This window comes from Exophiala viscosa (genome assembly GCF_022695815.1).
Source record: "Exophiala viscosa unplaced genomic scaffold EDD37scaffold_6, whole genome shotgun sequence".
In the NCBI taxonomy this organism is placed as follows: domain Eukaryota; kingdom Fungi; phylum Ascomycota; class Eurotiomycetes; order Chaetothyriales; family Herpotrichiellaceae; genus Exophiala; species Exophiala viscosa.
Window position 1 is genome coordinate 1319738 of NW_026944358.1, and position 27669 is coordinate 1347406.

The 27669-nt window shown below is 51.6% G+C and overlaps 12 protein-coding genes across 12 annotated transcripts; 3 read left to right on the forward strand and 9 right to left on the reverse strand.

The window, feature by feature from the left end:
* The first annotated feature begins 670 nt into the window (after positions 1 to 670).
* Positions 671 to 3375, forward strand: EDD37DRAFT_443145 (F-box and leucine-rich repeat protein 2). Its single transcript, XM_062812784.1, has one exon. The coding sequence runs from the start codon at positions 812 to 814 to the stop codon at positions 3032 to 3034; it is 2223 nt and encodes a 740-aa protein (XP_062669768.1). The 5' UTR covers positions 671 to 811; the 3' UTR covers positions 3035 to 3375.
* EDD37DRAFT_443112 (sterol O-acyltransferase) lies at positions 3345 to 5481 on the reverse strand. The gene is made up of 3 exons (XM_062812783.1): positions 5254 to 5481; positions 3513 to 5202; positions 3345 to 3450 (listed from the first exon to the last, which is right to left on the reverse strand). Exons 1-2 carry the CDS (start codon positions 5391 to 5393, stop codon positions 3717 to 3719), a joined length of 1626 nt encoding a protein of 541 aa, XP_062669769.1. The 5' UTR covers positions 5394 to 5481; the 3' UTR covers positions 3345 to 3450; positions 3513 to 3716.
* Positions 5482 to 6015: 534 nt separating this feature from the next.
* EDD37DRAFT_443101 (DNA II binding protein 1) lies at positions 6016 to 9484 on the forward strand. The gene is made up of 6 exons (XM_062812782.1): positions 6016 to 6074; positions 6245 to 6359; positions 6410 to 6533; positions 6583 to 6771; positions 6818 to 8870; positions 8924 to 9484. Exons 2-6 carry the CDS (start codon positions 6350 to 6352, stop codon positions 9017 to 9019), a joined length of 2472 nt encoding a protein of 823 aa, XP_062669770.1. The 5' UTR covers positions 6016 to 6074; positions 6245 to 6349; the 3' UTR covers positions 9020 to 9484.
* Positions 9485 to 10600: 1116 nt separating this feature from the next.
* EDD37DRAFT_443188 (cytochrome P450 oxidoreductase) lies at positions 10601 to 12477 on the forward strand. Its single transcript, XM_062812785.1, has 2 exons — positions 10601 to 11604; positions 11671 to 12477. Exons 1-2 carry the CDS (start codon positions 10687 to 10689, stop codon positions 12298 to 12300), a joined length of 1548 nt encoding a protein of 515 aa, XP_062669771.1. The 5' UTR covers positions 10601 to 10686; the 3' UTR covers positions 12301 to 12477.
* A 24-nt stretch (positions 12478 to 12501) lies between these two features.
* On the reverse strand, positions 12502 to 14184 carry EDD37DRAFT_610089 (uncharacterized protein; the record flags this gene model as incomplete). The annotated part of the gene is made up of 3 exons (XM_062815178.1): positions 12502 to 12509; positions 12542 to 13355; positions 13405 to 14184. 3 exons carry the CDS (start codon positions 14182 to 14184, stop codon positions 12502 to 12504), a joined length of 1602 nt encoding a protein of 533 aa, XP_062669772.1.
* Positions 14185 to 14817: 633 nt separating this feature from the next.
* Positions 14818 to 16669, reverse strand: EDD37DRAFT_443195 (uncharacterized protein). Its single transcript, XM_062812786.1, has 3 exons — positions 16187 to 16669; positions 15103 to 16138; positions 14818 to 15053 (listed from the first exon to the last, which is right to left on the reverse strand). The coding sequence occupies exons 1-3, from the start codon at positions 16345 to 16347 to the stop codon at positions 14928 to 14930; spliced, it is 1323 nt and encodes a 440-aa protein (XP_062669773.1). The 5' UTR covers positions 16348 to 16669; the 3' UTR covers positions 14818 to 14927.
* A 1842-nt stretch (positions 16670 to 18511) lies between these two features.
* On the reverse strand, positions 18512 to 20347 carry EDD37DRAFT_443238 (type II pantothenate kinase). The gene is made up of 3 exons (XM_062812787.1): positions 20000 to 20347; positions 19662 to 19944; positions 18512 to 19611 (listed from the first exon to the last, which is right to left on the reverse strand). Exons 1-3 carry the CDS (start codon positions 20252 to 20254, stop codon positions 18824 to 18826), a joined length of 1326 nt encoding a protein of 441 aa, XP_062669774.1. The 5' UTR covers positions 20255 to 20347; the 3' UTR covers positions 18512 to 18823.
* Positions 20348 to 20945: 598 nt separating this feature from the next.
* On the reverse strand, positions 20946 to 21968 carry EDD37DRAFT_443291 (uncharacterized protein). The gene is made up of 3 exons (XM_062812789.1): positions 21308 to 21968; positions 21194 to 21255; positions 20946 to 21141 (listed from the first exon to the last, which is right to left on the reverse strand). The coding sequence occupies exons 1-3, from the start codon at positions 21708 to 21710 to the stop codon at positions 20956 to 20958; spliced, it is 651 nt and encodes a 216-aa protein (XP_062669775.1). The 5' UTR covers positions 21711 to 21968; the 3' UTR covers positions 20946 to 20955.
* EDD37DRAFT_443285 (cytidine deaminase-like protein) lies at positions 21821 to 23106 on the reverse strand. The gene is made up of 2 exons (XM_062812788.1): positions 23077 to 23106; positions 21821 to 23018 (listed from the first exon to the last, which is right to left on the reverse strand). The coding sequence occupies exon 2, from the start codon at positions 22782 to 22784 to the stop codon at positions 21852 to 21854; it is 933 nt and encodes a 310-aa protein (XP_062669776.1). The 5' UTR covers positions 22785 to 23018; positions 23077 to 23106; the 3' UTR covers positions 21821 to 21851.
* EDD37DRAFT_443305 (U3-containing 90S pre-ribosomal complex subunit-domain containing protein) lies at positions 23015 to 24315 on the reverse strand. The gene is made up of 3 exons (XM_062812790.1): positions 23181 to 24315; positions 23077 to 23113; positions 23015 to 23018 (listed from the first exon to the last, which is right to left on the reverse strand). The coding sequence occupies exon 1, from the start codon at positions 24130 to 24132 to the stop codon at positions 23371 to 23373; it is 762 nt and encodes a 253-aa protein (XP_062669777.1). The 5' UTR covers positions 24133 to 24315; the 3' UTR covers positions 23015 to 23018; positions 23077 to 23113; positions 23181 to 23370.
* Positions 24316 to 24335: 20 nt separating this feature from the next.
* Positions 24336 to 25681, reverse strand: EDD37DRAFT_632887 (uncharacterized protein). Its single transcript, XM_062816753.1, has one exon. The coding sequence runs from the start codon at positions 25440 to 25442 to the stop codon at positions 24645 to 24647; it is 798 nt and encodes a 265-aa protein (XP_062669778.1). The 5' UTR covers positions 25443 to 25681; the 3' UTR covers positions 24336 to 24644.
* Positions 25682 to 25692: 11 nt separating this feature from the next.
* EDD37DRAFT_632888 (P-loop containing nucleoside triphosphate hydrolase protein) lies at positions 25693 to 27488 on the reverse strand. Its single transcript, XM_062816754.1, has one exon. The coding sequence runs from the start codon at positions 27400 to 27402 to the stop codon at positions 25822 to 25824; it is 1581 nt and encodes a 526-aa protein (XP_062669779.1). The 5' UTR covers positions 27403 to 27488; the 3' UTR covers positions 25693 to 25821.
* Between the last annotated feature and the right edge of the window lie 181 nt (positions 27489 to 27669).

The following is a 27669-nucleotide window of genomic DNA, read 5'->3' on the forward strand; positions in this document are numbered from 1 at the left end:
ACGGATCCTCGATCTCTTATGCCAACCTCTCGTGGGTCTGTTGGTAGGGAAGCTGACGACTCTGTCTCTGGTATGCTATCTCTCTTTTGTTGAAGTAGACTACTCTGTGCACGCGATAAGATCAGGTGAATGGGTCACTAGCAGCAAATGATTGACCACCCATAGGCCGGGCGAGACGAAGACAAGAAAAGAGGCCCGCCTGGGCGGCTTGCGCCATTCTAGACGGACTGACTGACACTTTGAATCCTCGGCATTCTGCCATCCAGTTGGGTCCGTTCGGAGAGGAATCGATAAGCCCGATAAGTGGTGAACCCACCACCGCGGCAACCCCTCTCGTGGCGTTTCCGTGCCTCGCTCTACACACCATCAACCACCATCAGAAGACTACTATAGTAATAGTGTCTCTCTCTCTACCCTTGTCCATCTTGTTTCCCGTTCCTGGTAAACACTTTGTCCATCATTACTCGTATCAACTGCGTGTCCTGCCCAGTTACTTGTTGTCTCGGCGGGTTTCTCGTTGGGCTGCCTGAATACAATCAGATCCTCGCTGATCCCCTGCCCTGTGCTGCTGCACGCACTTCCACCACCCCTCGCTCGCCTGACCTCACTGTTGACTGTTGTTACATTGACCAAGGCCATTACTTTGTTGCATATCCTGCTTCTCGTCCAGCAACAGCCTCTCTTCTCCGTCCTCACCTGAATGCCCGTGAACATCCCCTTCTGAAGGGGTGAGGGGTTACTCCTCCCAGATTGAGTGCTGTACAACTCCATTCAAATCTGCGGGATCCCAAGATCGATCACGATTGACATCATGGAACCAATATCGATCATTAGCACCACATCCTCCGCCTCGCAACCTCGCCAAATCGACTCTCCTAGACCAATGACTCCCGCAAGCCCAATGATCGAAGCAACCACCGCGTTCGACCCGCCTCTGAAGCTGAAAGGCCGTCACAGGTTTTTCCAAGGACTACAGCGCATGTCTTCCTCCCCATCCCTTGCTAAATTGGGTCGGACGAGGTCGAGTGAGAAGGTCTACAAGTCCGGCCAGAAAACCTCCATCTCCTGCGTTTCCCTCAACTCTCCAGTGTCAACCTACTCCTTGTCTCCGCCGAACTCGTATAGTTCTCATCTTTCCAATGGCTTCTCCACAGCACCGACCACCCCCGGGACTCCCGGTAGCCAACAGTCCTACTTCGAAGCAAACTCCCGCCTGCGAGCGCTCGATCCCAACGATGTGACGACAGTCTCCATCCCTCTCGATGTTCGTACCTCCAAGCCTCTCTCCACGCCGCTCCCCGAGATCTCTGAAAAGCCGTTCCCACGACGGCCCGACTTCAATTTCTGGAAAGATCTGCCTCGCGAGCTTAGGATACAAGTTCTAAGCTTTCTATCGCCGAAGGAAGTGATCAGAATCTCTTCAGTCTCAAAAGATTGGCATGATATGTGTTTTGATGGGCAGTTATGGACGAGCCTTGATTGTCAGACATACTATCAACAGATAACATCCGAAGCCCTGGTAAAGATCATGCTCAAGGCCGGAGCCTTTGTCAAAACCCTCAATCTGCGAGGCTGCGTTCAGCTGCGAGACCAATGGCTGAGCTTGGGTACGAGAATGACAAATCAAGAGTGCAGGAACTTGGAAACCTTCAGCATCGAGGGCTGCAAGATCGAGCGGTCGTCTATCCATTTCTTCTTGCTGAGAAATCCGAGACTATTGCATATCAACATGCCCAGCATGCAGAACATCAACAATGCGACCATGAAAATCATTGCCTGCCACTGCCCACAACTCGAGTTGCTCAACATTGACTGGTGCTCTCAGATCGACACGAAAGGTCTGAAGAAAGTCATTCAATCATGTCCGAATTTGAGCGATCTCCGGGCGTCCGAAGTAAGAGGTCTGGACGAAAACGACTTCATGCTCGAGATCTTTCAACGTAACACCCTTGAGAGACTCATCCTGCAACATTGTGAGAGCCTGACCGACGAAGCTCTGCAGATAATGGTCCATGGCATTGATCCCGAGCGAGACGTGTTAACTGACCGCCCGTTGGTGCCACCACGGAGGTTAAGACACCTGGATATCTCAAGGTGCCGAAGTCTCACGGATGAGGGTGTCAGCTCCCTTGCCTACAATGTTCCGTACCTCGAGGGCCTTCGTTTGTGCCAGAACACGGCGTTGACCGATGATGCCTTGGAGGATCTTCTACAGTCGACCAATCGCCTAAATCATCTTGAGGTGGAAGAGGTCGAACAACTCACGAATGCGACCCTTATCAGTCTGTCCAAGTCACCAGCGGCAAAGTCCCTGGAACACTTGAGCATTTCTTACTGTGAGCAGATGGGCGATATTGGAGTTCTGCCACTGCTCAAGGCTTGTCCGGAGATCAAGTCCATGTGTCTCGATAATACCAGGATCTCGGACTTGGTGCTCATGGAAGCCTCTGAGCAAGTTCGCAAACGTGGCAGTACCATCAAGAAGTCCCATATCCCGAAGAAAGGTCTGGAGTTGGTGGCTTTCGATTGTGCGAATGTTACCTGGGCTGGCGTGCGTGAGGTTCTGCAAGGCAATGGCCGTGTGATGCAAGGGCGCAAGAAATCAGTGGTACAAACTCAGGCGGTGGGCTTTGATGGCGAGGAGAAGAAGACCAGGAAGGTGGTCGAGGTTCAGGAGTTGCTGTATCCTGCTCAGATCATCCACCTCAAAGCGTTTTATGGCTGGCAGCAGACTGTGGAAGAACACTACAAGCGATGCGTTACCGGTCGGTGGGGCGCGGCAGCTCGCTTGGAAGAGAAATGGGCGGAGTGGATGGTCGCCAGTGAAGAGGTGGGCGTTGTTGGCCACGGCTGGAGCTCAAGACGGAGGCGTCGTCGGGCGCGTGATGCTGAGACCAGAGTGCGAGACGATGAGGATGGCGCCGCTCAAGACACTGCGACTGGTGATGAAGGCAGTGGGCTGGAGTATGCAGCCGGTCGAGGTCCCCGAACAGGTCGTCGGCGTGCTCGGAGTGGCGGGTGCACGGTGATGTGATTGGTAGTATGTGCTCTGAAGGGGGATCGGCGTCAGCATTATCTTGGGTGTTTCTGTACATTCATGTCAGTGGAACTGCTGCATTGAAGGATCGGTCTGGAGCATTTACCGGGGTATATACATGCCGTTTATGGACTTATGAAGGAAATCATGGATATGAATATGCAGATTGGATTTGAACATTTTGGGCGGTGGACGACAGCTCGTTCAGCCAAGGTACAGTATACTCGATGCTATACAATGTTTATATGGCTCAAAGGCACGTTGATGCCACTTACAACACCTATCTTGGATATGCTTTTCTGTCAAACCATAATACCGACGGGTGACTTGATATTTGTGCAATGGCGCTCACGAAGAAGTCTGCAGATGTCTCCTGCTAATTGACTGTATCTATGTTGTACAAATGAGCGATGGTACCGATTAGGAACAACCTTCTATATACAAGCCGCAAAAAGATGTTGAGTCACATGCCTATCATAGGGTACCATGTTCTCCACGCCGAATGGTCACCACGCTGAGAATCTCGCCAAACGCCTAGAAGTACATGTTTGTAGTTGTGGGTAGATTAGGGGTTGGAGGGTTGATCGAATCTCTGTCGGACATTACTGCCCAGCACCTGTTTGGCACGGCCGGTTCCAATTAGTTGGTAGGCATCTTGAGAAACCTCTGCCCAGCCGCCTCATACCAAGACATACAGGCTGCACATGCCGCTCAGGCCCAGAATCATGCTGAACCAGAACGCTGCGTTGTTGAACACCCACCGACCGCGAATGAGCGGACTCCGCTGCAGAGCGACGATTGGAAGTTGCAACATCATGGCAATGAAGCCGTAGCCGCGAAGCTTCTTGGTGATACAGCCCATGATGAGTTCGTGACCAAGGGCGCTGATCAGAAAGGTGATGGTCATGGCGGCGGAGGTGGAGAGGTATGTCTTGGAGGAAAAGAAGACGTGCCGCCGGAGGAAATGGTAGACAGGGATGTTCCATTCGCGGGAGAATTCAAGCCAGTCGCTGCTGTTCCACCAATCCGAATAGAAGTGTCGATCTGCAAAACAGGTAATCTCGGCAAAGGCGCCAAGGATATACTCCCAGATGACGAGGAAGACGAGGAGGAAGATGATCATGAAGGGGAACAGCAACATGCTGGTAGTCTCGGCTAGAACGAGTGCCTTGTCCGAAAAGGTGTTGAGGTAGCGAAGCCGGATGGCTGATTCGGCCAGGACCGGGGTGATAAATTCCTCGCTGACAGTGATCATGAGAAAAATGCAGCCGAAGACAGCCAAGGTCTTTGCGAAAAGCTCAAACCAATTGATATTTGCCGTGCGTGGATACTCCAGTTCATAGCAAAGGGTCGGACATAGGATGTAGTCGGCATAGTTGTATAGCGTCAAATTCTGGGGATAAGTGACCTGGCCAAGAGGAGAGGTCAGTTCTGTGGCCAGGTCCTGTCGCAGTTGGGAAAGTTCCTCGACCGAGTCGCCCTCATCCGACGATTCGTCTTGCTGTTGTTCTTGCAGACGTGCCGGTGAGCTGGGATATATAACGGCTTTGTGACGATCGGCCGTTTCGGGCTTGTCCAGCTCTTGCAGGCGTCTTTCTGTCTCACTCAAGTGGCCGTTGTAGAAAGCGTAGGAATGCATCTTCATGAGAAAAGTTAGGGTATGCAGGGCAAAAAAGACTTGCGCCGTCCAAGTCCACCCAAGAAGGAAGGGCCATTCCACCCATAATGATAGCCAAAGCACCTGGTATATGCTCTGTATCCAAATGCCAGCTTTTCGCCATCGCAGCACTCCGGTGCGCCCGCGCACCATCTTTTGGATGAACAGACTGATAGCAGTACTTCCTACCATGGCGGCGTCACTCAGGCCCAATGACACCACATTGCGGGAGAGTAATGCGTAGACCTGGACTCGAAGGGGGTGTCCCGTCTCTTTGATGTTCCTCAGACCGGTGGTAATGCACATGATGGTCAGACTGATCCAGAAAAGGACGAAGAAGCCTCTGAAATCGCGGTAGTCGCTGCGTGGGTCAAAATGAGAAACGCGAGGCTTATAGTTGATAGTGTGGAAGAGCCGATGTTTCGCTTGGGCTCGCGCCTGCTTACGTGCAGATGAGATGGATTGTACTGAGGGAGGAGCATCTTGAGGGACGGGCGTCGAACGTCCACTGTCAACAACATTAGCACAGGAAGAACCCTGTCGGAGTGGACAAGATTACCTAGATATGCTGGAAGGGGCATCAGCAAAGCCGTTGACGCCCTGGGCCCCGGCGCTGCGCAAGGCTTCCGGCAAGGCTCTCAAGGGTCGAGGACGGAGAAGATGTCCCTCGCCGTCTGAGGATTGGGACGGTGTCGCCATGTTACGACAGGTATATTGATGTTCCGATTGAGGATTATCGATAGGAGAGGGCTGTTGACGAGATTCTGTCCATGGTTTGCAGTTTACAGGTAGGAAATAATATGGGTGAATTGCTCCGGGACAAGTATATCCGAATGCGAGAGAAGGTCCTGAATTGGATCCAAATTTAGGGGTCTTTTACTGGTGTGCAGCAGGGCCACGCAGGGCATGGTACAGTAGTGTTGTGTAATCGACGTCAGACTTGGCAGTAATCACTGATTTGCACCCGCAACGTAAGTTTATCAGTTCGCTTGTAGTACTGTGGACGAAATACGAGGAACGAAGCAAACTAGATACCGACAGCAATGCCTCCCATACCACAGGTATACGCCTGACAATCATGCCATCGCTCTGAACACATGGCAACATCTGGGAATCTGTCCTGAAGTGGAGGGTATCCGCCGCACCGCAACGGTGAGCAGTCTCGCTGGCGCCTAAGAGGGTTCAGGTGTTGCACTTGTCCCGATCCCCGAGTATATGTGGGTTGACAATCTATGTCCTAGCGAGATGTTTCCATTCCCAGAGTAAGTAACAACAGATTAATCGTCTCATATGAAAACATACCATAGTAGTAGTCACTTGGTACCTAGTCATCCTTGTTTATCTCCCGCAGCGAGTCGAGCGTGTCTTTTGTAAGTTACTGTGTACGTGATTCCGGACTTGGCAGGACTTGGTCTCCGATTGGGCGACACCCAAGGCCACCTTCCTGCGGTCTCATGAAGTCGTGTCTCGGTGATCATGCACCCTAACTGCATCGCAGGATTTCTTCCAGAAAGCCACTTATCCATCTTCACCGTACTGATAGATGGGAGCAACTCCCCAGGATCGGTCTTCCATACGATACTGTTGACAACCTCCTTTTTTTTTCATGAGCGAGTGACAGCCTGCTTGACCCCTCTAGGGTCAGCTCATCCAACATGACTTCTCGTGAGTGCTTCGAAGGAACAGTCGATTAAGCCAATCTGAGTCTCTGCTAGTCAAACAGTTCATTCGGAACGTGCGAGCCTCCAAGACCATCGCCGACGAGCGCGCTGTTGTGCAGAAGGAAAGCGCGGCCATAAGAGCGAGCTTTCGAGAAGAGAGCGGAGATTCAAACATAAGGTCACGATTCCAATCGCCATTCCACGAATCAATTTCTTACTATTCACAGACGCAACAATGTCGCCAAACTGCTATACCTCTTCACTCTCGGCGAGCGAACGCATTTCGGTCAGATCGAATGTCTCAAGCTCCTTGCATCTCCTCGGTTTGCGGACAAACGACTAGGCTATCTCGGGACTATGCTTTTGCTGGACGAGAATCAAGAAGTTCTTACATTGGTCACCAACTCTCTGAAGAAGTTCGCAGAACATAACACCATACTGGCATCTACTGACCGGTGATAGTGACCTGAACCATTCCAACCAATATGTTGTCGGCCTGGCCCTTTGTACCCTCGGCAACATCGCGTCCGTGGAGATGTCAAGAGATCTCTTTCCCGAAATCGAGACCCTCATTTCAACCGCCAACCCCTACATTCGCCGGAAAGCCGCATTGTGCGCAATGCGGATTTGCAGAAAAGTGCCAGATCTGCAAGAACATTTCCTCGAGAAGGCCAAGCTGCTCTTGCAGGACAGGAATCACGGAGTCCTGCTATGCGGCATTACATTGATAAGCAGCTTGTGTGAGGCAGACGAAGCCGAAGGTGGCGAAGAAGGCGTCGTGGAAAGTTTCCGCCCTGTCGTTAACCATCTTGTGCGCACAATCAAAACTCTGACCTCCTCGGGGTACACTCCGGAGCACGACGTCTCAGGGGTAACGGACCCGTTCCTGCAAGTCAAGATATTGAGACTTCTCAGGGTCCTTGGTAGAGGGGACGCCACGAGCAGTGAGCAGATGAACGACATCTTGGCACAGGTCGCCACAAACACGGAATCCACAAAGAACGTGGGCAACGCGATTCTATACGAGGCCGTATTGACCATCCTCGACATTGAGGCCGATTCCGGCTTGCGTGTCTTGGGCGTGAATATCCTGGGCAAGTTCCTGGCCAACAAAGACAACAACATCCGCTATGTGGCTCTCAACACACTGATCAAAGTTGTCGCCATCGAACCAAATGCTGTTCAGCGACATCGAAATACAATTTTGGAATGCTTGAGGGATCCGGACATCTCGATACGGCGAAGAGCGCTGGATCTCAGTTTCACACTGATCCGTGAAGACAATGTCCGGGTACTCATACGAGAATTGTTGGCATTCTTGGAAGTGGCCGATAATGAGTTCAAGTCGGTCATCACAACACAGATTGGTATCGCAGCAGATCGATATGCTCCCAACAAGCGTTGGCACATTGATACAATGCTGAGGGTCGTTAAGCTTGCAGGAAACTACGTCAAGGAGCAGATTTTGTCATCCTTTATTCGGCTCATTGCCACATCCCCAGATCAGCAGACCTACTCCGTGCAAAAGCTATATGCTGCACTCAAATCCGACATCACGCAGGAAGCACTTACTTTGTCTGGTGTTTGGGTCATTGGCGAGTACGGAGACGCACTGCTTCGAGGAGGGTCCTACGAGGAGGAAGAACTGGTGAAAGAAGTCAAGGAGAGTGACATTGTGGATCTGTATCAGACCATCCTCAATTCGACTTACGCTAACCAGGTTGTAACCGAGTTCATCATCACGTCTGCTATGAAGCTTACGACAAGGATGTCCGAACCGTCACAAATCGAAAGAATACGGCGATTAATGCAATCAAGGGCGTCTGACCTAAGTGTCGAAATCCAACAACGTGCTGTTGAATATGGCAACCTCTTTGGGTACGACTCGATCCGAAAAGGCGTTCTCGAAAGAATGCCCCCTCCAGAAATCAAAGAGGAACAAAGGGTTTTTGGTCCGGCGGCCACTCCGGCCAAGGACAAGAGGAAGACTCTGAAGACGAAGACAAATGTTAAAGTCTCGAAAACAACCGAGTCGGACATGCTGCTGGATCTTATGGGTGGATCAGATCTTCCGGCGGTGGATGCCAGTGCAACACTCAACGGCCAGCAGCAAACGGCAGATTTGCTCGCAGACATTCTCGGTGGCAATCCCTCGGTGTCAAGTCCTCCGCCACAAACGAAGAGTTCACCACCGCCCTCAAATACAGATTCCATCATGGACTTGTTCAGTCACGGCACAGCCAAGAGCGCCAGCCCTGCTCCTTCTGGTACACCGGCACATCCGGTCTACAACAAGAATGGTCTGCAGGTCTCGATACACGTATCGAGGAGCAGTGCTGGAATACAGACCCTTGCACGTTTCAAGAATACCTCCAGTTTTGGACAATTGACAGGTGTTGGACTACAGGCAGCGGTCCCAAAGAGTCAAAAATTGACATTGCAAGCTATCAACAAGAGCACGCTCGATGCTGGTGACGAGGCCACACAACCCATGAAAATCGTGGCGGCCACAGGGGTGAGTTCGGCCATCTCCTTCAAGTGTATTCGTGTCACTAACAGTTCGCCTAGTCACTTCCTCCAAAGCTTCGGTTACGGCTCAAAGTCTCCTATACGAAAGATGGAGGTGCACCAGTGACAGAGCAAGTCGACTGGACGGAGCCTTGAATGGTGGATGTTGAAGAGCCTGCCATATACTCATGAATGTACAGCAAATGTGATGTCCACAACCCAACTTGAAGGAGCGCTGGGTCGCCAGCATGAGTCCCCTGAATAGCAACCAAAGAGACTGTCGCTCCAAAAGGGATCTTACTGGGAATGTTGCACAGGCCAACGCCATGCGAAAAGTAGCATTGCGGATATTCTGAAGCAGTCCAGCTAAGATCGTTGATTGTGTGAGATAACCTGATCCTATCGCTTCTGTCATCGTTGTTTACCCCCGACTTAAAACCTCGCCGTCGCCAACCGCGCCCGTAATATGCCAGGAATGACTGGAAAGCCTGCTATTAGCGTTACTCTGATGGGCTTAATGGCCTCCATGTGACAGTCCCAGGAAGGGTGGTAGGAGAAGGTTCAATGTTGATATAAGCTCATGTATTTTGTGTTCACGAGCTTCGGAGAAAGAGTCTGTGCAGTTGCGAGGTAGGGAACGACTACAGAATCGCGCTTAGATCATCTCTTGACACTACCATCATGAACGATTGCACCGTGCACTATCATAAAAACTGGATCCATCGTCGCCTCGGTGAAAGGTTTCAGAACTGATAAAGGCTATGCCTGCACCGATCTCTGGCTCGACCAAAGGCTAATGATGATAGTAATGCCCGCTGTCTATACTCTTGCCTCTGCTTTGGGATTGTGAGGTCGTCACCTCTTCATGTGGACTTCCCTACTTAAGAGCGTGCATGGTCTGCGTCTCGCTCCTGTACTCTGAGAATAAGCCAGCTAGATCTTTCACGCCGCTCAATTTGTCCGCATTGCTAATCATCACCATTCTATCCCATGTCTCGTTGCTCTTCCTGCTCCTTGCGATGGCGAGCGCTATCGGCACAAGGCCACTAGCAGCTGCGCTTGCTGATCGGGCAGAAACACCATGCTCGGAGCTGTGCCATCGCTATTGGCAAGGAACCATAGAAGATTGGAAGATATCTCATATAGCACTCTTGCACTGAACAAAGACCACTATCACCACGAGTAAAACGCCGAAGCTGGCACATGAACAATAGTTGAGATCATGATCTGAACAGACATCCCTGACATCTCATGCCCATGTGCCGTATATTTATCCGCAGAATTGGCAACTTGAAGAACAAAGGTGAATCGAAATTGACGGCACGGAAAGATGTTTCAATCCCGTTCCGCCTCAGTGCCTCAGGACCTCGAATCTCAGAGGTCGTAGAGTAGCCGTAAGTTATCGGCCAGCATTGCTGCCATCGCAACACGGCAACTAGTCGAGATTGTGAATACCATCGGTGAATATTCGGGCGCAGTCCAGCTCATCGCCATGACTCTGGCGCCCAAGCCTCAAACTTGGGGGCACCAACCGTTGACCGGCGGAAAATGTTCCGCCCTCTTTCTGATATCCGCAAATGGCCCGGATGGCGGGGAAGGCCCCCGATACGCGTTCACGCTGCTTGTCCTCCAGCACACTCATGTTGCGTAAATTTCAACGGGCGAGTCTGCGGAAGACGGGCCGATGATTCCATTCATGAATTGGAACAAATCTCATTGGAGTTCATCGATGACGATTCATACTTTTGAAATTCCATGGACGCTGGAGCAATAAAACTAACAGCCGGACAATAGGTTGTGGACTCAATTATCTTCTTCTGATCATGTTGCACGCACTCCTATTGTATCTGCTTCCTATTGTGTTCCTGGTATCTCTTCTCAGAAACTACCTCTTCCTCAAAAGCATCCCTGGCCCAGTGTTTGCCCGATTTACCAATCTCTATCGAACGCGGCTCGTCTACAAGCGAAATGCCCACGAAGAACATCTCAAGCTACACAAGCGATATGGCAATCTCGTGCGCCTTGGTCCCGACTGTGTCTCGGTCAGTGGGTCACAAGCCTACATCCCACAGATATATGGAATCGGTAAAGGCCTTGTAAAGTCGGACTTTTACAGCGTATTCCAGAATATCGTGAACGGCAAACGAGCAGCCAGCCTGGTGGCCGAGACCAACGAGAACGAACATGCAAGGTCCAAACGTTTGATCGCGCATGCTTATTCATTGAGCACGCTAGTAGAGTACGAGGAGCTTGTCGACCGGACCACAGATGTCTTCCTGGGTGTACTCGAGGACCGCTTCGCACGCGGCAAGTCGTCCGGTCAAGTGCTGGATCTCGGACGATACATCCAATTCTTCGCATTCGACGTGATCGGAGAGCTTACTTTCAGCCGGCGACTGGGCTTCATCGAGTCGGGCTCCGACGTAGATGGAATCATTGACGCCATCGGCGCGAACTTTCTATACTTTAGTGTCCTGGGACAGATGCCGTGGCTGGATGAGGCAGTCTTGGGCAAGAACCCGATATATGTGCGCTATTTCCGGAAGGCTGTAAGCTCCCCGATCTTGATCTTCGCCCAGGGACTGTTGAAGGAGAGGTTGAGGGATCTGGAGCAGGGCGGTTTGGATAACAACGAGTCCCTAGACAAGCCCGATTTCCTCAGCAGGTTCTTGAAGGTCAGGAAAGAGCAAGCCGGTGGGAACCAGGCCTTGACGGACGCGCAAATTCTGTCGTATCTCTTCGTGAGTTCTACGTCTTCGGACGCGATTGTATCCGCAACAGAAAATACTAACTCCATTTGCGAACAGATGAACATCAATGCCGGTAGTGACACCATCGCCTCCACGCTCCGAGCAATCTTTTACCATCTGCTGAAGAATCCTGCTTCGCTTTCCCACTTGAGGGACGAACTCGATACTGCTGCAAAGACAGGCAAGATCTCCAGTCCATGTCCGACGTGGGCCGAAACTCAGCAAAACCTACCATATCTGTGCGCTGTGGTTAAGGAAGGACTGAGAATGAATCCCGCCTTGTCGCTGCCCTTGGAACGGATCGTCCCCCGTGAGGGTTTGACGCTACAAGACGAGGATGGATCGCAGACGTATCTCCCATCAGGAACCGTGGTTGGGATCAATCCGTGGGTGATCCACAGGAGTCCCACCGTCTTTGGAGCGGACGCTGAAAGCTGGAACCCAAGCCGGTGGTTGACCGAGAAAGAGCGAGACACGAAGAGTATGGAACACAGCCTCCTAGCGTTTGGTGCGGGCAAACGGTCGTGTTTGGGCAAAAACATTGCGTTGCTCGAGCTGCACAAACTTGTTTCGGCCTTGTTCTTGAAGTTCAAGATCGAGTTGGCGCACCCCGACAAGGAATGGAAGGTGGAAAATGCATGGGCATTGAATCAAACAGGACTGGATGTCAGGGTGTCATTACGGTGATCACTGATGAGCGGCTATCAATAAATCGTCTTTGGCCGAATTGATTACCAGGGCTGTGGACTTGTTTCAATCACTTCCACCAAGACTCTCAGAGATCGCCAGATATCTTCGTCCCAAGAACCTCTTAGTGCCTCGATCAGGCGCTGCCCGACGACGCTTATGCTGAATTGCAGCGCACCGGCCCGTTTGCTCAGCATATACTCATTTAGCTGGATCGATGTCGTATCCCCTAACCCAATACCTAACATTTCTCTAGCCTTGTCAGGTATTCGGTGCAGACCTTCATTCAGGGCTTCCGTACGAGCCCGATCTCGCTCCATTGGCCTCATCTGATCCTTCAAGTCGGAGAAGTAGATGTCTACAAGGATCCATGCGGTCAGCGCAGAAAGTAGCAGCGCTGGCGCCATTGGAAATATCTTGTGGAAAGCATCAATATATGTACGATCTGAAACGCCTGCACGTCTGATATCAAGAATCGGCGGAGAATCCAGACGAAGCATGCCGTCAGGGAAACTGTCGACGGCTCTGGTAACAGCCCGTATGGCTCTTTCTACCCTCCGGCATTTCGACCACATTGCAACTTTGTGGGTAGGAGACACGCACTGATACGAGTCCCTTTTAGTTGGTGCTTGTGCTGTTGTCCACCTTGAGGAGAACGATAACGAAGTGCCACTGCTTCGAGACCTCCGTGGTGACATCGTAAAGGGGTCGCCCAACCCATGCAATCGTTGCAGAGTGGCGCTGAATATACTACTGTCTGATATGCTGGACATACGCCGCGTAAGGCGCAGAGGCGGGGGTATAAGACTGCTTGGTGATGTTGTGGCAATATCTGGACGCGGGCTGACTGCTTTGCACAGCTGGGACTCTAGTAGAGGTACGTCGCCTGGGGTGTCATAAGGGCTGAATGCGGAAACCTCTGCAGGTGGCTGTACTGGTGTTGTAGGGACAGGTTGATATTTGACGGGGGATGACGGGCTTGTTGGCCTCGAAGAGGGACGGTGGATTTGCACGATCTTTGGCTTGCCGAGCCCAACCAGGATCGTGGCAACCATCTACACATGTCAGTCTAATCCAGTCCGCAAGGTATTGAATGTGCATTACCACTTCTTCGTCCCCACCTTCAGTGCATCCCTCTGTCCAAGGACGTTGGACGACTTGGTAATACCTTGACTTGAATCTTCGCTGACGTTCGTCACGAGAGGTCGTGTTTGCCAGCCATCCGGACTCGCTGGAGCAGAATGCTTCTGGATAGCCGTGGTCAGAAGGCGTGACGGGTACGGACTCGGATGCCGTGCTTTGCTCATCGTCGCTTGATGCAAAATCGCGAATGGAAGGGGTATCGTTCGAAATTTCGGCCGGTTCCTCGTTGCAATAGTGTGACACAATCTGTAAGTTGTCGACAAGTTCTTCCTTAGAAGTCGACGTTTGCTCCCAAGAATCCTGAAACATGAAGTATGACTGTCCATCGTTGTGCGGCTCTCTTGTAATGGGACTCGGCAATAAGCTCCTGGCGGGGCTCGAAGCGGCATGTTGTTGGGCGAGAGCACGGAGGCTATTATAGCTTATGGACATTCGGCGTAGACTTGACGACGAAGCTGTGACGGAGGGAGCATCTTCTGTAAGGGAAGGAGACTGCGGAAGAAGAAGGGGAAATGGGGCTTTCATCTCAGCCACCGAGGGTCTAGAATTGATCATCGGAGTCGTGGTCTGACTGTCTCCATGCTTCGACCTCGTTGAGCGCGAGCGTCGCAGGATTCTCGAGAGTCCCGATTTGGAATCGGCTTTGGGAAAAGCCAGTGGAGGTGTTGTAGGAGGGGTGATCGGTTCCGCACCAATGCTGTGTGTGAGGCTCACCGTCGGGCGTGCTTGCTGTGGTGCCATCTCAAGGTTTGTGAGAGCCATAAGCTGCTCCGTCGTTATGGTGCGGACTTTGTCGAGTAAGTATGCGACGAGAAAAGTCGACACAGGGTGATGTGAGACATATATCGCTTGGGGAAATCGAGTCCGACCCCAGCGCGACGACGCGCATTGCAAATGCAACTGTCATGGCGTCGGTCCAGCACTCTTGTGCAGCCATCCGCTTGCCTGGATCGCAATTCATCTCAGCCCTTGCATGTTGAAGTCAGGAACAGCTTTGTGTAACTCGGGATCGTCCCGCCACAGCCAAAAAGGTGTATCCAGCCACGTTCACGTTGGTGGGTTGTGGAAATTTCATCCCTTGCGTCGAATCCATTTCTGGCCGGTGCAGCAGATATCGGAAAAGCCAAGGTTAGTGACACTGCATGAATATATGGACAATGAGATTGAAAGGGTGTATGCAGACTTTAATTGTCATGCCTTACATGCTGGAAGCACAGAGATCAGCCCCAGTGTAGCAGAACCGGCCCGGCTGCTGTCGACATGAAATTAACGACGAAAAAAGGGGAACCTGCATTTCGACACAACTGATTGTGTGCTTCTGGTAGCAACCGGTCCGGCTGGTTTTGCGTGCGCGTCGTGAAGAAAAATAAGCAAGGGCAAAGCAAGGCTGCTCGATTTCATCGGTAGAAGTGATGTCGAACAGGAGAGTGCAGGTACAAGGGAAGAAAAGACGATCAGAGTCGCCCAGGATATTTAGGTCCATACTACATATGTTCGATTGGTTCCTCTGGTAAGAGCTCACCACGCTCTTCCAACTCTTGCCTTTTGGGTAGACAAGCTTTGATAGGCGGCCTCACAAGATCGTTGAACATGAAAGTGCCGTATACCAACTGCACAAAATCAGCTGAGGTGAATCACGATAACATTTTGAGCACTTACCAGGGCAAATCCCACAATTTGCAGCCATTTGAACGTTTCCCAACCCAAGCCAAGGGAGACTATCCAGATGAAAAGGGTCCGGCAGGTATCAATGATTGACCGAGAAGTCGCAGAAATAGTCCGTGTCACAGACAGACCGAAAAAGTTGAAACCGCCAATCGAGACCATGATTGCAAGGCTTGACAGTCCAATTGCCCGGTTCGTAAAGACCTGTCGATACCCCTCTTCGGCATCAAAGTAGCCGTGCCTTCCACTTTTGGTGACACCAACCGAGAAGTGTAGAATGATTTGTATCAAAACAGTGACGGTGAAGCCGAATAAGCCTTCCCACGCTACGACTTTCAACGGTTCCGAAGCGTAATGTTCGAGAATCCATTCCTCGAGGCAGAACTGTGTTGCCGTAAAGATCTGCGCAAAGGCAATCAGGAAGATACCTAGAACGGTTCGAAGAACTGCTGGCTCGGCTGCTTGTGCGACCACGTCTCGCATGCTGAGCAATGCATCGTGCAAAAGCACGCTGTTATCTTCACCCGGAGCAGGAGTGTTCTTGTCCCCAGAATATATGGCACCAGCGAGGCCGACAATGGCAACACCAAGAACCACAATGACAAGGGATAGCCAATGGTAAAGAAAAAGCTTTCGCTTCAGGAACCAAACGCTGAATAGGCCCACGAACATGACCAATGCTCCCCTCGTCATCTGGTATATGGAGGCTGCAACAAAAAGCAGTCCCACATTCATGAGAGTGGTTCCGGCAATGTCGCAGCAAGCTGGAAGTCCCAACAAGACTACCTTCCATCCGGTGAGTGGGATTCGATCGTCGGTGTTTGGTAGGAGAGGCTTCAGGACAGGCGTCGCAGCGCCTCGCGAGTTGGGACGGACTGTGTCACCATCATCCTCTTCTTCTGTTTCGTCCGTATTTACCGGTTGATATAGGAGTGGTGCATCGCCGCGGGACGAGAGGATCAAGTAGCGATAGAGCCAGAAGCCGAGCATCACTATCCAACAGCCCATTTCGCCAATGAACATTTGTACGCTGGCAGAGTTAATTATGGTGTAGACCTTGGGGGCGCATGGAGCTTACGTCTGAATGACAGGCTGCTCAAACGTCCTGTGATGGTTGACATCTTTGTCTGAGCAGTTTCGTACGCACTGTTGATCTTGGTATTTTGTGAGGATCGTGTTGGCGCAGCCAGTCAGCAGCATCATTCCCACCAAGATGGGTATAACCGTTCGTGTAGACATGGTGGGAGGCTCGCGTGCTCAGATCAAGTAGGTCTTGTTCCGTGCTACAGTTCGTCCAAGCCTTGAAGGCTTGCGCTCTGGTCGCGCAACACAAACCTCGAGGCAATCTTTTATGAGGCAGCAGCACGGCAGGCGGATATTAGATGAATATGCTGAACAGTATGCTCCGTACGGTCAAAGGCTGAAGAAGTGCTGGTGTACATCGGGCGGCCAGGGAAGCTCCAAGCGCCGATGGAGTACTGTATCTCCGTTGCCTCGAAAGGGCCCGCTTCTTGACAGCGTCATTGTCATGCTGCTCTAAGCGTCGCAGGCTTCTCAAATGACATAACTTAGCCGCAGCTGGCCCTGAAAGCTGCGACAGGGGACTTCCTAGGCCCTGCCGGCCGGTTTCAGTGGTAACCAGAATGTAAACAATAGCAATTGACCCACGGAGGCATGATCCGAGTGTTTGACCACGACCTCGATATCGACGATGATCTCTACCAATAAATTCAACTTACATCCCCCGATGAAGGAGCCTAGCATTCCTTGACAAAGCGCCCAGCCTGTCCAGCAGGCGCAACATCTATGAAAACGCTGATACACGTCTCCCGAGCATCTCTATCTGCTCAATCGCTGAGGCAATCCCGTTGTACCCTTAAAGGGGAACAATGCATATCTTTGCCTCGCAGACCCGTCACTGATGCATCTTCATATCATCAAAAGTGTCGTCAATATCCAATCGGACAAGGTGCCTGCGCTACCACCAAGATCGAGTCCTACCATCCCATCATTCTCTCGTGTTCGTAATGCCGCATAAGAAAATAGATTCAGGCGATATCAGCCTGAGTAGACCCTACTTGGGCGCCGTACGCTGGATACACTGCTTCGACTCCGACGTCTTCTTCTGCTGCCGTTGCTCCGCACTTTTCGCTCAACGATGACTTCTTCTCGACCCACGCGCCGATTGTTATTTTGCAACGTGCTGAATAGATAGATGAGTAGTATTGTTCCAAAGAAGGTTCCCAGAATGGCTCCGGCAAGCGTGCCGCCAGAATACTGGCCCGAGCATGTTGTGGTCGAGGAACTGGTCACAATGGTCGTTGTAGCCTGTCGAGCGGCAAGCACGGGCGTTGCGGGGAGGAGGGGGGAAACTAGAGTCGGAGGAGGGGCCTGGCAAAAGCATGAGCGTCTGAATACTCGAGCAAAGGCGCTGCGCATACCATAGTGAGAAACGCGGATGGTCAGGAAGACTGGAGAGTCAATGCGCTGTTCTTTGTAGGAGATGTCTTGCGAAACAGGCTGTTGGTCACTGGGTTGGTTGTGTCGTGGGACCGAACCCATCCGCAGGCGTTTCCAGGGCAGATCGGCTGTCCACAATAAGTACGCACGGAGCAGCTGTCGCCGCGATAGACGCAGATTGGGATGAGTTCGAGGTTGTTCGCGTGTGCGGCGAAAGTTGGAAGAGCAAAACGAGTGTGAGTGCTGTGAAATGGAGGAACTCAAACTAGTAGGAGAGATGCCGTTGTTTTGAGTCTCATTATTATGCCCAGGTTGGCTGGTTTGCGTTGCTTAGGCGCAGAAAATGCGACCCGAGGGTGAATTTGACGTCAGCAGGCTGGTTATAACAGGGCCAGTCCGACAGTCGGGGGCCAACCACCGGCGCTATTTAGAGGAGCATCCACTTCCGGGCCCTTCCATTCGGTTTTCAATGCCTCGGAACGAGCCTCAACATGGGATCGCACGACTTGTGCAATTTATGTATATCGACAGCCTGGGTAGGGTGTACGATCTTGCGAAATCCCAACCCAGTCGCACGGAGCAGATACTTCGTTATACTCGATACACGAGCGGGAGTCAACCGAGGCCATGAGATAGGATCATTCTCGGTACTGCAGGTGGCCAATTCTGACAATGCGTACGGCGGCTCAGCCTTCCGGACACAGGTAATATCAAAGTCCACGCGACACATGGCCGCAATGTCGTCATCTTCAGGACCAAAATCTTCCCACTGATCTTGACTGTCTTTCTCTCCATTCAAGCGACAGCAGGGAGACCACAACTACTGGCACGAAGCAGTCAAGACGATCTCCTGCTAGAACACCTGAGGATTCGTTGCATTCTGCAGAATCGGAGGGACTGTGGGCAGTGGAGAGCCTCGTGTGCCTGATTCGAAGCACGCATCATCCACCCTGGGAGGCAGGCGCCGCCCCTTGGAAGCGTCATGGAATTTTCTTGTGTCTCGTCCGTGGCCAGACCCCTTGCCTTTGGAAACGCCGTGGTGATGCAAGCTTGCTTGCAAAGCGTCTTGCTCCAGACTGAATCGCCCTGGAACTGCGATCGAAAGCGGCCATGGACCAATGTTGTCGCTCGATGAGATGTGTCCCGGTCTGCACGCCGTCTATCCAGCTGTGGCTCTGAGGCATCGCTCGTGTCGGGTGAACCCGACGTCGACTAGCCGTGCACATTGATAGCGCATCGATCGTCATTGCATAGTTCAATCCTTGGAGAGAGCTCTTCCCAGCTTAAGGTCATCGAAACTGTTCCGCCGACCCCAATTTTTGGGTTGTCGCTTCAGAAATGCTCCGACTGCACCAAGGTAGCCTTCGTGACGAAGGAAATAGGCTTGTTTCTCGCCTTTGGACCAAAATTTGATGGCATAAGAGAGCGTGTTCATCGTCTGCGTGTGGCCTTGGATGAAGGACCCTCCAAAGTATATATTTCTGAGATTGTGCTTCTCGGATTGCAAGTAGGCGATTTGTCCAATGTTGTTGGAGATTGCATACAGCAAACTTCGCGCCATATCTTCCGTTTTGAAACCATGGAGACGGTCGTCACCATCACCGTGTGGGTCGCCATTGTACAATCCCTCTCCATCCTCGGCGTGCCGCTCTGCGAGTCTCTTCATTCGAAAAACTTTACCAAAAGTACTCGCGATGGTTGTGCTCTTGAGTCCAATCTTGCTATAACCGGTCCCATAAATGTCGCCAACAAGCATGTCGACGCCGCTGTTGTCCCCTTTTCCGGCGAGAGTGAGCATCTCATCGAAGGTTCGAGCGCCAGTCAGGAGGGAGAGGATTCCCCAGAAGGTTCCACCACCCAATGAAGTTCCACCCACGCGCTGGAACTCTCCAGGGCCTGATACCTTCACCATGGAGACTCCTGATCCAATGTTGACGAGGAGGTACGGATATACATCGGCACGAGCTTCGACAAACTGTATTGGTTCGTCCTCGCTGTACGTGAAGATCTCACCGGGTATCTCGGTGATGAAAAAGTCCAGACCTGTTCATGTAATTAGCCAAAAGCACCCTCAGGCACACGCGAACACCCACCGATAATGAGACATTCCATTTCATCCTCTTGAATCACATCCACATGCAAGACCTCTTTCATCCTGTTGTAGAACTTGAAAGCACCGCCTCCTGTTGCCATCACGCACAACTGCTGCGGCGTTGACCCATTCAGCTTGGATTGCGTTTGTTTCAGCTCTTGAATAAAATCAATGCAAAGGTCAATGCGATCCGTTTCGAAGTTGACAAAATTCAAGCGGCCACCGCCATGGGTTGAGCCGGGTTCGCGGGAGAAGTATACGAGCTTTGCTAAGGAGCCCCCAATCTATGAGTCTCTGTCAGTAAATCGTATGCATACAGATAGTGCGCAGGCAACGTACATCGAGCGCGACATGGCTGACCACATCAGTGTGATGAGGCAAGCGGATGTCCTTGTGTTCCCAGTGTACGAACTCGCTGCCTTCTCCATTTCTATCGCACGTCTCTTCGTCTACAATGAAAGCGCCTTCCACATTGATCTTAACCGACGCAGGTTTAGGCGGTTCGCGCGGGGGGCGACCAAGACCGTCCACTTCTGCAACTGCAGATGTGTCATGACCTTCGCCGTTCGCCTGTAGAGTTTCAACTGTCGACATCGCTGCAAGTAAAACCTGTCAAATGTCCATAAGACTGTGTCTAAGGGTCGTCGTGTGACTTCGTGAAGTGCACACGTTCCTCAATCCTGTCGGCTACTGAGATCCATGGACGTGTATGCCGCGACAGTCACAAATTTGCAGATCGTAGGGCACAGTGCATCGAGGCCCAAAAAGGGTACTGATCAAGATGAAGAATGATGCGAGTCGGATTTGCGGCGTCCGAATCAAGTTGTCGCGGATGATTAGGAAGGTGCCGGACCTCGGTTTCCCCACGAGGAAATTATTTGTCGGTCCTGGAACTAATAAGTTTGATGGGTGTCACTGTCAGTGCTGAACCCCGCGCTGCGGATTGCAATCGCCGAGAGGCGGCCGTAGATGAAGGAAAAGGTTGTTCACGTTGGCTGCAACAATGTGATGCGACCACAACAGGGACCGCATAATCAGGTGAATATATGGAATTACAGACCAAGTTTCAGTCGACATTTGACGTCTGCAATGCTACATCGGCATTCTGACCAAGGCATGAAGAGCAATGGCTCAAAACTTCTACATGAAATGCATCCAATTATACCCAACTGCTCGCTGAGAGCCTTATTCATCTTCAGAAATTGTAATTTCTCGACACTGGTCATTCATCTTCTCGCCCGGCACCAATATAATGACCTCTCCCTGACGTGTTGATGAAAACAAAGAGTGCAGCTTCAGAGACCGGCAATTGTGCGGATGGCAAACAGAAGCAAACAGAAGGTGAGCGCTTTATGTAGCGGTAGCACAGCATTGCTGTTTGCATTATTTCTCTTAGCACCTGAGCTGGAAGTCGACATCGCTGGAATTGTAGTCGCAGTGCCCACGAGAACAGCTTGAGCACATTGCTCGACTGTCGAGCCCTGAAAGGTGTTAGCTACCGCATTTTGCACGATGAGCATGAGAGCGACGTACCACTTCACAGCAACGACTTGCAGCAACACCGGTGCCACACTCGAAACCACCAGAACAGACGCCTGAGAAAGCCATCAGCCAGTGGAAGAAAGTCCTCGGGTCACACCAGCTTACCACTGCCGTCAATACAGCAAGTGTCCCCGGCTGTGACGTTCACACAGCTTGCTCCGGCAAAATAGACGCAGAGATTGCCGCCAATTGGACATGTGTTGTCGGGCTGTTGGCGGATCTGGACTTCTGCGCTGCAGAATTCAAGAAAGGTGCTGTACAGGGTGAGGGTCGTGAAGTGCAGGACCCCTCTTGTCTTCATATTGTACTCGATGGTCTCGAGGACACCAAAGGAGCACGACAAAAGCTTCAGAAGGCGTTCAACGTTTTCTAGAGGCTTGTGCTTCAGACAGAAGACGCAGCATTGGAGTGACCCTCCGGAAAAGGGGTACTTGTTCGGAGCCATGAGACAGAACAAAGACATTTGCTGCGAAAGCCCGAGAAGATGGAACTGCAGCAACCGAGACATTGGATGCTACATCCAAGGCACCAGTGTCTGCTCGCATGTCGAGCAAACCAATCTGCACGTTTCGCCACCAGGTATCTAGGTTCGGCGACACGAAGCTTCGAACAAGCTTCTTTACTGCAGCCCATAGGGCCCGTGATCGGTCTACCTCATCCAGTCGATATCCAGATCGGCTTTGTACTCTCCTTCGTCATTGATGCTGCTAAGGACCGTCTCTTCGCCAGTCCAGGTGGTCGGTGTGCCTTGACGCACACTCGAAAGGCTTCCAGGTCTTTCGCTTCCATTGATGCTCCCGTCTCTCAATTGTTTCTCGGGCCCCTCGGACGTGTGTTCTCTCCACCATTTTCCACTCTCCTCAATGATCTTTTGCTCCCAGCCGTTGACAGGTCCGATAACTTCCACGGCCTTCTGACCTGCGCTAAGCACATCCCGACATGGCAGTGACATTGTCATGTTTTCATCATTGTGTCCACCAGTGAGGTCATTCAGCTTGTCTTCGCTGGCAGCATAAACAAGGCGGCCAATATTACTCCAATATAAAGTTCCTGTACACATTGCGCAAGGTTCCCACGTTGATACTAGTGTGCATGTAGCCAGATATTTCTGCGAGAAGTGTATCGAAGCTAATCGAGCAAGTTCGGTCTCGGCGTGCTGAACATGTGAGATTGAGAAGTGCGTCAACAACACAGTCACATTGTCTGGACCCAGTAAAAGCGCGGCAAAGGGCCTTTTTTCGTGGTATGTTGTGGCGGTAATTTGCAAATCCAGACATGTCTTCATGGCGGCGTCAATTTGAGCTCTCGTCAACGGCGTTAGGGTCGGCGCAGGAGTGGTTTCGGGTCGAGTCGAAGGCTTAGAGGTGGGATAAGGAGAATGGATGGACGACACAGGTGTATGGGGTGCATTTGAGCCCGTGCTGGGTGTCGCATGATGAGTCGTGGCTGAGTGTGCAGATGGTGATGTAGGAGGTGGTGCAACAGAATTCGATGCCGTGGTAGGCTTGCGTTGAATCGAGCTGGGAGATGGGGAATTTGTGTTGGAGTTTGAAGTTGCCCGTAGAAATGACTGGTAACTCATGTTGTCGTGACCTGGTCCCAGCTTAGACCCGTACCTGAGTGAGGTAAATGGACCCTAGGTGGCTACGAAGCAAATTGATCTTGAGCCTCGGCAGTATACAAGCAAAAAAATTGCTCGACGCATATATTGGAAGAAATGCAGGAGGATCGATATGGAACAGCAAGCGGGCTTTGAAGATGAGCACGAAAAAGCTGGTGGAAAAGAAACTGTGGTGGGAGGTGTCGATCGCAGTCTCTGTGGATCCTGTAAGTGAACAATTATCCCCAACCATGTGAAGTACCTGGTACTTTACCACGCATGCGGGGGAAGTCAGACACAAGCAGACGTTTCTTGACAGCCCAACAGTGAATATCATAAGCTGGCTCCTGGTTCGAGCCATGACGGATCAATACTTACAATTTTGAAGGCTCTTGTCGCAGCCCTGCGACGACGAGAGAGATCCGTGCAAGTGGCGGCACCCGGCCCCCAGATTGAATGCATTTCTTCTTGCAATGCATCGACCTTGACGTTGAGACTGGCCGATCATCCCCTGCCCACCTCTGCTGCAACTGCGTATGCATACCGAGTCATCTTCACACAGGACTTCTCAAAAGACCAGGATGTCAGCCTGACCTTCAGCGCCATATCTTTGCCGCAGGCGATCCAGGTTGAGGAGTACCATGAGTGGTCGAAACAAATCGTCCATCTCGAAGATTGTTCGCTTTTTCTCGTCTCGATATGATCCGTCCACGACAACCATTTGTATGCGGTCTGTCCTTATGGCATCTGCATCAATCAAATCCTTTATTCGCATGGGAGTTCCAACAGCAATCCCGACATTGGTCTTTTGCATGTATTCGATGTTGTCTTTCAACTTCATGTGCTTCGCAATGAGTTTCGCAACCTTGGACTTTTCTGTGTTGAGACCCCGCAGATCTCGGGTCAGGTCTGCGGTGCGAATGCCCGACGACGTAACGATTATGGTGTGAGGACTTCCTTTCTCTTCGGAGGCAGAAAGTTTTGCTTTGTCAATCTTGGAGAAATGTTCGAGGAAGGCAGGGAGATTCGGGCCTGTACGAGGCTGCTCGAAGGTGGTCGTGTTGTGGAAGGACTTTGTGGGTAGATAGCTCTCTTCGAGTTCAATGGCACTGCTGTTTGGGAGGGCTTTTCTGATACATTTGGCGAAATGGTCGGCCAATAATGCCGGATCCATCAAGGCAATTGTGTCATCGACGCTCGTCTGGCGTTGGGTTGCGACGCTTTCTGATGCAGCCCGCTTCGCCGGACGTTCACCATCGACAAGGTCAGCATCATCAATCCTTCTCTTGGCGGCGCCGCGTTTGCGAGCGCGTCCCTTCGTCCTTTCCATCGTCAAGAGTGGCGATTGCTGATGTTTTCATCTGCAGCGCGGGTAAAAGAGAAAATGTTATTACGCCAGTGGATCTGATGCATGCAGGGTTTCGTTTAGTGCCAGGAACCGACCGCATGGCTGCGAGGTAAATGCTCGTCTGTCCCCCCGCATTTTCGGGGCGCTCGGCTTTGCCGCTTTACGCTTAGAGATACCGCTGAATACTCGTACTTTGCCAGAAAACGACCCTTGTTCGTATGGCAAGTTACACGTACAGTTCTTGTACTGTACCGAGTGCACGGCGATGCGAAAGCTCGTGACGTACAAGAATTGATCAATCATGGCTGCTCGAGAGAGCGAGGAAAAGAGGAGCTTGAGGACAGGAAAGGTTTACGAGGTTTTGCCAGGGGCCGTGAAAGAATACCTGAGGGGTTTAGTATATCAACGAACAAGAATGGAGCTGCAAAGTGCCACAATATGGCGTCCGCGAATCTCGCAAAATGTTACGTTCCTGGCAACCGTAATGGGCACAATCAATCCAGCGTTGCTTCCTGTACAAGATGCACTTCACGCCAGTCTCTCTCGATCGTCCCTCTGTCCAAGTGAGCTCTCCAGATACTCAGTTGCCAACATGGATCCCCAGAGTGCGTTTTCTCTGGCGAGAAATGCCTGATTGGGAAGACAAAGTACATCTCGTAGGTCCGTGGCAACCTGAACGCCTTCATGACAGGGTCATAACCCTCCTTGGATTCGAGGACATGCGAAACTTTGAGCATAACATGCGCATCAGACAACATCTCCGAATTGGCAAGCTCTGGAACATCAACTGTCCAGCCCTTCTGCCACGGTGAGAAAGTGGCCGTTCTCAATTTCGGAAAGCTCTCCAGGTTCAGCTCCCACTTCAAGTCAATCTCGAAGACATTCAGCCGCAAGTGACGGACTTCGTCCAGGCAACCTAGAGCAATCATTCTATCTAAAAAAGAATTCATAGCTTGTTGGCAATGGAGCTCCCACAGCGCAATCCGAACAAAGGCACGTTGCGCTTCACGCCGTACCTGGCCAGGCGGCGCCGACTTCAGAATCCATTGATGATCGGCACGGTATGGTCCAGTGGTATCCGAGGAGCAGTAACACCCCGACTTCGCCGTCACGGCGACCCGGTTGCCTTGGAAAGCATGATTGAAAATCTTCCACCGTATCTCAGCAGGGAGGTCAGTCAAGCGGGAAACCACATCTGGCAGTCGCTTGTCCCGAGTTTCAGCAGGGAAAAAGTATGGCCGCGCATTCAGTGTATGAAAGTATGCAGCTTCGGCGACTGCTGATTCGGACATGCTGCTAGAACCTAGCAGATCGATGGTTGTACTGTAGATGGGTCTGGGTGCCCGTCGTTGGGTCCAATGGACTGACGGGCATCATGACAAGGCGATAAGAGGTTTACGGGCAGCGAGTTGTTATTTATCGAATCAAGTGTCAAAATGGAATACCTATGATGCGCCCTAAATCTCTCTACGGTGAGTCATTAACGGTCCATGGGACAAGTTGTTTTTCAAGGATCCAGGGGATAGACGGCCATTGAAGCGAGGATGTGATTGCTAAGCTGAAGCTGCAAGATCTTGATATGATTTGTAGGCGAACGTAGAAAGCAGATGGATTCTCGAAGGCTCATCAATCATTAATCATTATTTCATGTCCGGGTATCTTTGTGGGGTTTCATGCTGGCAGCATTCGCTTCTTATCCTTCTTGATCTTCCTCCTCCAGCCATTGACGTCCTTCCCACCTTCAAGGTCTCGCAGAGCCTCCATTTTCGCTTCTGCCACGTCCTTCAGGGTTCTGCCTTTCACAACCCTGGTTTCGACATTGACGCCTTCCTCTGTCCACTCGACCATCTTACTTCCAACGTACTCTTCAATGGCCAGGATCAAAGATACATCTCGCTGACCAACAAAAGTAACGCTTGTGCCCCATCTGCCGGCTCGCGCTGTACGACCAACACGGTGGACGTAATCAGTCGGGTTGCGTGGGACATCGTAGTTGATGACAAAATTGACATCAGCAATATCGAGACCTCTTGATGCAACGTCTGTCGCAATAAGAATGCGAGCTTTTTGAGCGCGAAAGTCGGCAAGATTGCGGTTCCTTTGACTTTGTGCGAGTTCCGAGTGTAACGCGGTGACAGGATGTGACAGTGCAAGCAGTGTGCGGTGTAAGATGTCTGCGGTCGCTGTGCGGTTGACGAATATGATGATGCTCGGTTCCGGAGACTTCGTGAATGATGGTACTGAGAGAAGCACGTGAAGGAAGGCATCCTTGTGTGTCATAGGGACCTGCAAATAGGTTTGCGTAAGCGTCGAGGGGAGAAGACTGGATGAGATCGATGGGTCCGAGAGGTCTGTAACATCCGAAACAAAAACAGGCGGTCGGCTCTGTGGCCGCGGCAAGTCTTTCAACGCGCGCACTTCTGGTGTAACAGTTGCTGTGAATAGGAGGGTCAAACGAGATGAAGACGGTGGCAGAGCAGAGAGGCATGTGTTGAGGTCTGGCAGCATTGAGCCAGGCCCGGGTGCAAGGAGTCGATCAGCTTCGTCGAGGACCACGGCTTTGGCGCGTTTCAGACCGATGACTGTTTCTTCCCCAGACGTTAGGATATGATGAGCGAGTCGCCCCGGAGTGGCCACAACAATGTGTGGGCGCTTCGCAAGTGCTACTGCTTGAGGCCTCATATCGCTGCCGCCCGTGATCAGAACGGTCTTGAGGTTCTGCGGAGTTCCTAAAGCCTGGAACTGTTCGTATATCTGGAGCGCAAGTTCTCGTGTTGGGGTGAGAATGACTGCATAAATCCCGAAAGGATCCTGCGCCCATTGTTGCAAGATCGGGACAGCAAATGCAACGGTCTTTCCAGTACCGGTCCTTGACCCTCCTATGCAATCTCTTCCTTTCAGTATCTCAGGTATGCAGGCTCTCTGAATCTCGGTTGGGTTTTGAATGGCCATCGCAGCCAGCGAATGAACAAGCCAGGGTGCGACATTGAGCGATTGGAAGGTCGCGGCGGTGGTATCAGGCACAGGCAGCGCGACGGAGAGTACATCGTGCTTCACCGAGGGTGCAGATCTCTTCACCCGCGATAGCGAACTTGTGTGTAAGGAAGGCGTATTGCTTCCATCGCTGTCGTGCGAGACGCGCCTGCGCTTTGGTGGGGGATGTGGAAAGGTGTCATCGTCGGAGTGATAATCATCTACTATACCCGAGCGAGAATCGGCAGCTTCGGTGTCGAGAGATCCTGACAAGGCCATCTCAACCGTTCAAGTTGTGAGGATGAGTTGTGGAAAAAAAAGACTGACGAGGCGGTTTTGTTTTTGAGTGAGGAGACAACCAAAAATATTTCCCCAATCGCTCGGGGTCCAATTTGTTTCGGTCTCTGGGCCCGCCCGCACGGATTTCCGCCCTACTGTCTCCGTACAACTTCATTCTTCGAAGCCGCGATCACCGTCACCATGTTCAAACAAGTTATACCCATGCATGCATGAACGGAACCATTTGACATCAAACTTTGTCGCTCG

What these genes read in the sequence shown, in the direction of transcription:
- EDD37DRAFT_443145 (XM_062812784.1), top strand. Translation starts at nt 812, where the DNA reads ATGGAACCAATATCGATCATTAGCACCACATCCTCCGCCTCGCAACCT.
- EDD37DRAFT_443112 (XM_062812783.1), bottom strand. Translation starts at nt 5,393, where the DNA reads ATGGCGACACCGTCCCAATCCTCAGACGGCGAGGGACATCTTCTCCGT. An exon ending in GCCCCTTCCAGCATATCTAG is followed by an intron (nt 5,203 to 5,253) that starts GTAATCTTGTCC and finishes TGTTGTTGACAG; the next exon opens with TGGACGTTCGACGCCCGTCC.
- EDD37DRAFT_443101 (XM_062812782.1), top strand. An exon ending in GTCACCAACTCTCTGAAGAA is followed by an intron (nt 6,772 to 6,817) that starts GTTCGCAGAACA and finishes GACCGGTGATAG; the next exon opens with TGACCTGAACCATTCCAACC. An exon ending in AAATCGTGGCGGCCACAGGG is followed by an intron (nt 8,871 to 8,923) that starts GTGAGTTCGGCC and finishes CAGTTCGCCTAG; the next exon opens with TCACTTCCTCCAAAGCTTCG.
- EDD37DRAFT_443188 (XM_062812785.1), top strand. Translation starts at nt 10,687, where the DNA reads ATGTTGCACGCACTCCTATTGTATCTGCTTCCTATTGTGTTCCTGGTA. An exon ending in AAATTCTGTCGTATCTCTTC is followed by an intron (nt 11,605 to 11,670) that starts GTGAGTTCTACG and finishes ATTTGCGAACAG; the next exon opens with ATGAACATCAATGCCGGTAG.
- EDD37DRAFT_443195 (XM_062812786.1), bottom strand. Translation starts at nt 16,347, where the DNA reads ATGTCTACACGAACGGTTATACCCATCTTGGTGGGAATGATGCTGCTG. An exon ending in GAGCAGCCTGTCATTCAGAC is followed by an intron (nt 16,139 to 16,186) that starts GTAAGCTCCATG and finishes TAACTCTGCCAG; the next exon opens with CGTACAAATGTTCATTGGCG. An exon ending in AAATTGTGGGATTTGCCCTG is followed by an intron (nt 15,054 to 15,102) that starts GTAAGTGCTCAA and finishes GATTTTGTGCAG; the next exon opens with TTGGTATACGGCACTTTCAT.
- EDD37DRAFT_443238 (XM_062812787.1), bottom strand. Translation starts at nt 20,254, where the DNA reads ATGTCGACAGTTGAAACTCTACAGGCGAACGGCGAAGGTCATGACACA. An exon ending in TCAGCCATGTCGCGCTCGAT is followed by an intron (nt 19,945 to 19,999) that starts GTACGTTGCCTG and finishes AGAGACTCATAG; the next exon opens with ATTGGGGGCTCCTTAGCAAA. An exon ending in AATGGAATGTCTCATTATCG is followed by an intron (nt 19,612 to 19,661) that starts GTGGGTGTTCGC and finishes TTACATGAACAG; the next exon opens with GTCTGGACTTTTTCATCACC.
- EDD37DRAFT_443291 (XM_062812789.1), bottom strand. Translation starts at nt 21,710, where the DNA reads ATGTCTCGGTTGCTGCAGTTCCATCTTCTCGGGCTTTCGCAGCAAATG. An exon ending in TTGCTGTATTGACGGCAGTG is followed by an intron (nt 21,256 to 21,307) that starts GTAAGCTGGTGT and finishes TGGCTTTCTCAG; the next exon opens with GCGTCTGTTCTGGTGGTTTC. An exon ending in CAAGTCGTTGCTGTGAAGTG is followed by an intron (nt 21,142 to 21,193) that starts GTACGTCGCTCT and finishes AACACCTTTCAG; the next exon opens with GGCTCGACAGTCGAGCAATG.
- EDD37DRAFT_443285 (XM_062812788.1), bottom strand. Translation starts at nt 22,784, where the DNA reads ATGAGTTACCAGTCATTTCTACGGGCAACTTCAAACTCCAACACAAAT.
- EDD37DRAFT_443305 (XM_062812790.1), bottom strand. Translation starts at nt 24,132, where the DNA reads ATGGAAAGGACGAAGGGACGCGCTCGCAAACGCGGCGCCGCCAAGAGA.
- EDD37DRAFT_632887 (XM_062816753.1), bottom strand. Translation starts at nt 25,442, where the DNA reads ATGTCCGAATCAGCAGTCGCCGAAGCTGCATACTTTCATACACTGAAT.
- EDD37DRAFT_632888 (XM_062816754.1), bottom strand. Translation starts at nt 27,402, where the DNA reads ATGGCCTTGTCAGGATCTCTCGACACCGAAGCTGCCGATTCTCGCTCG.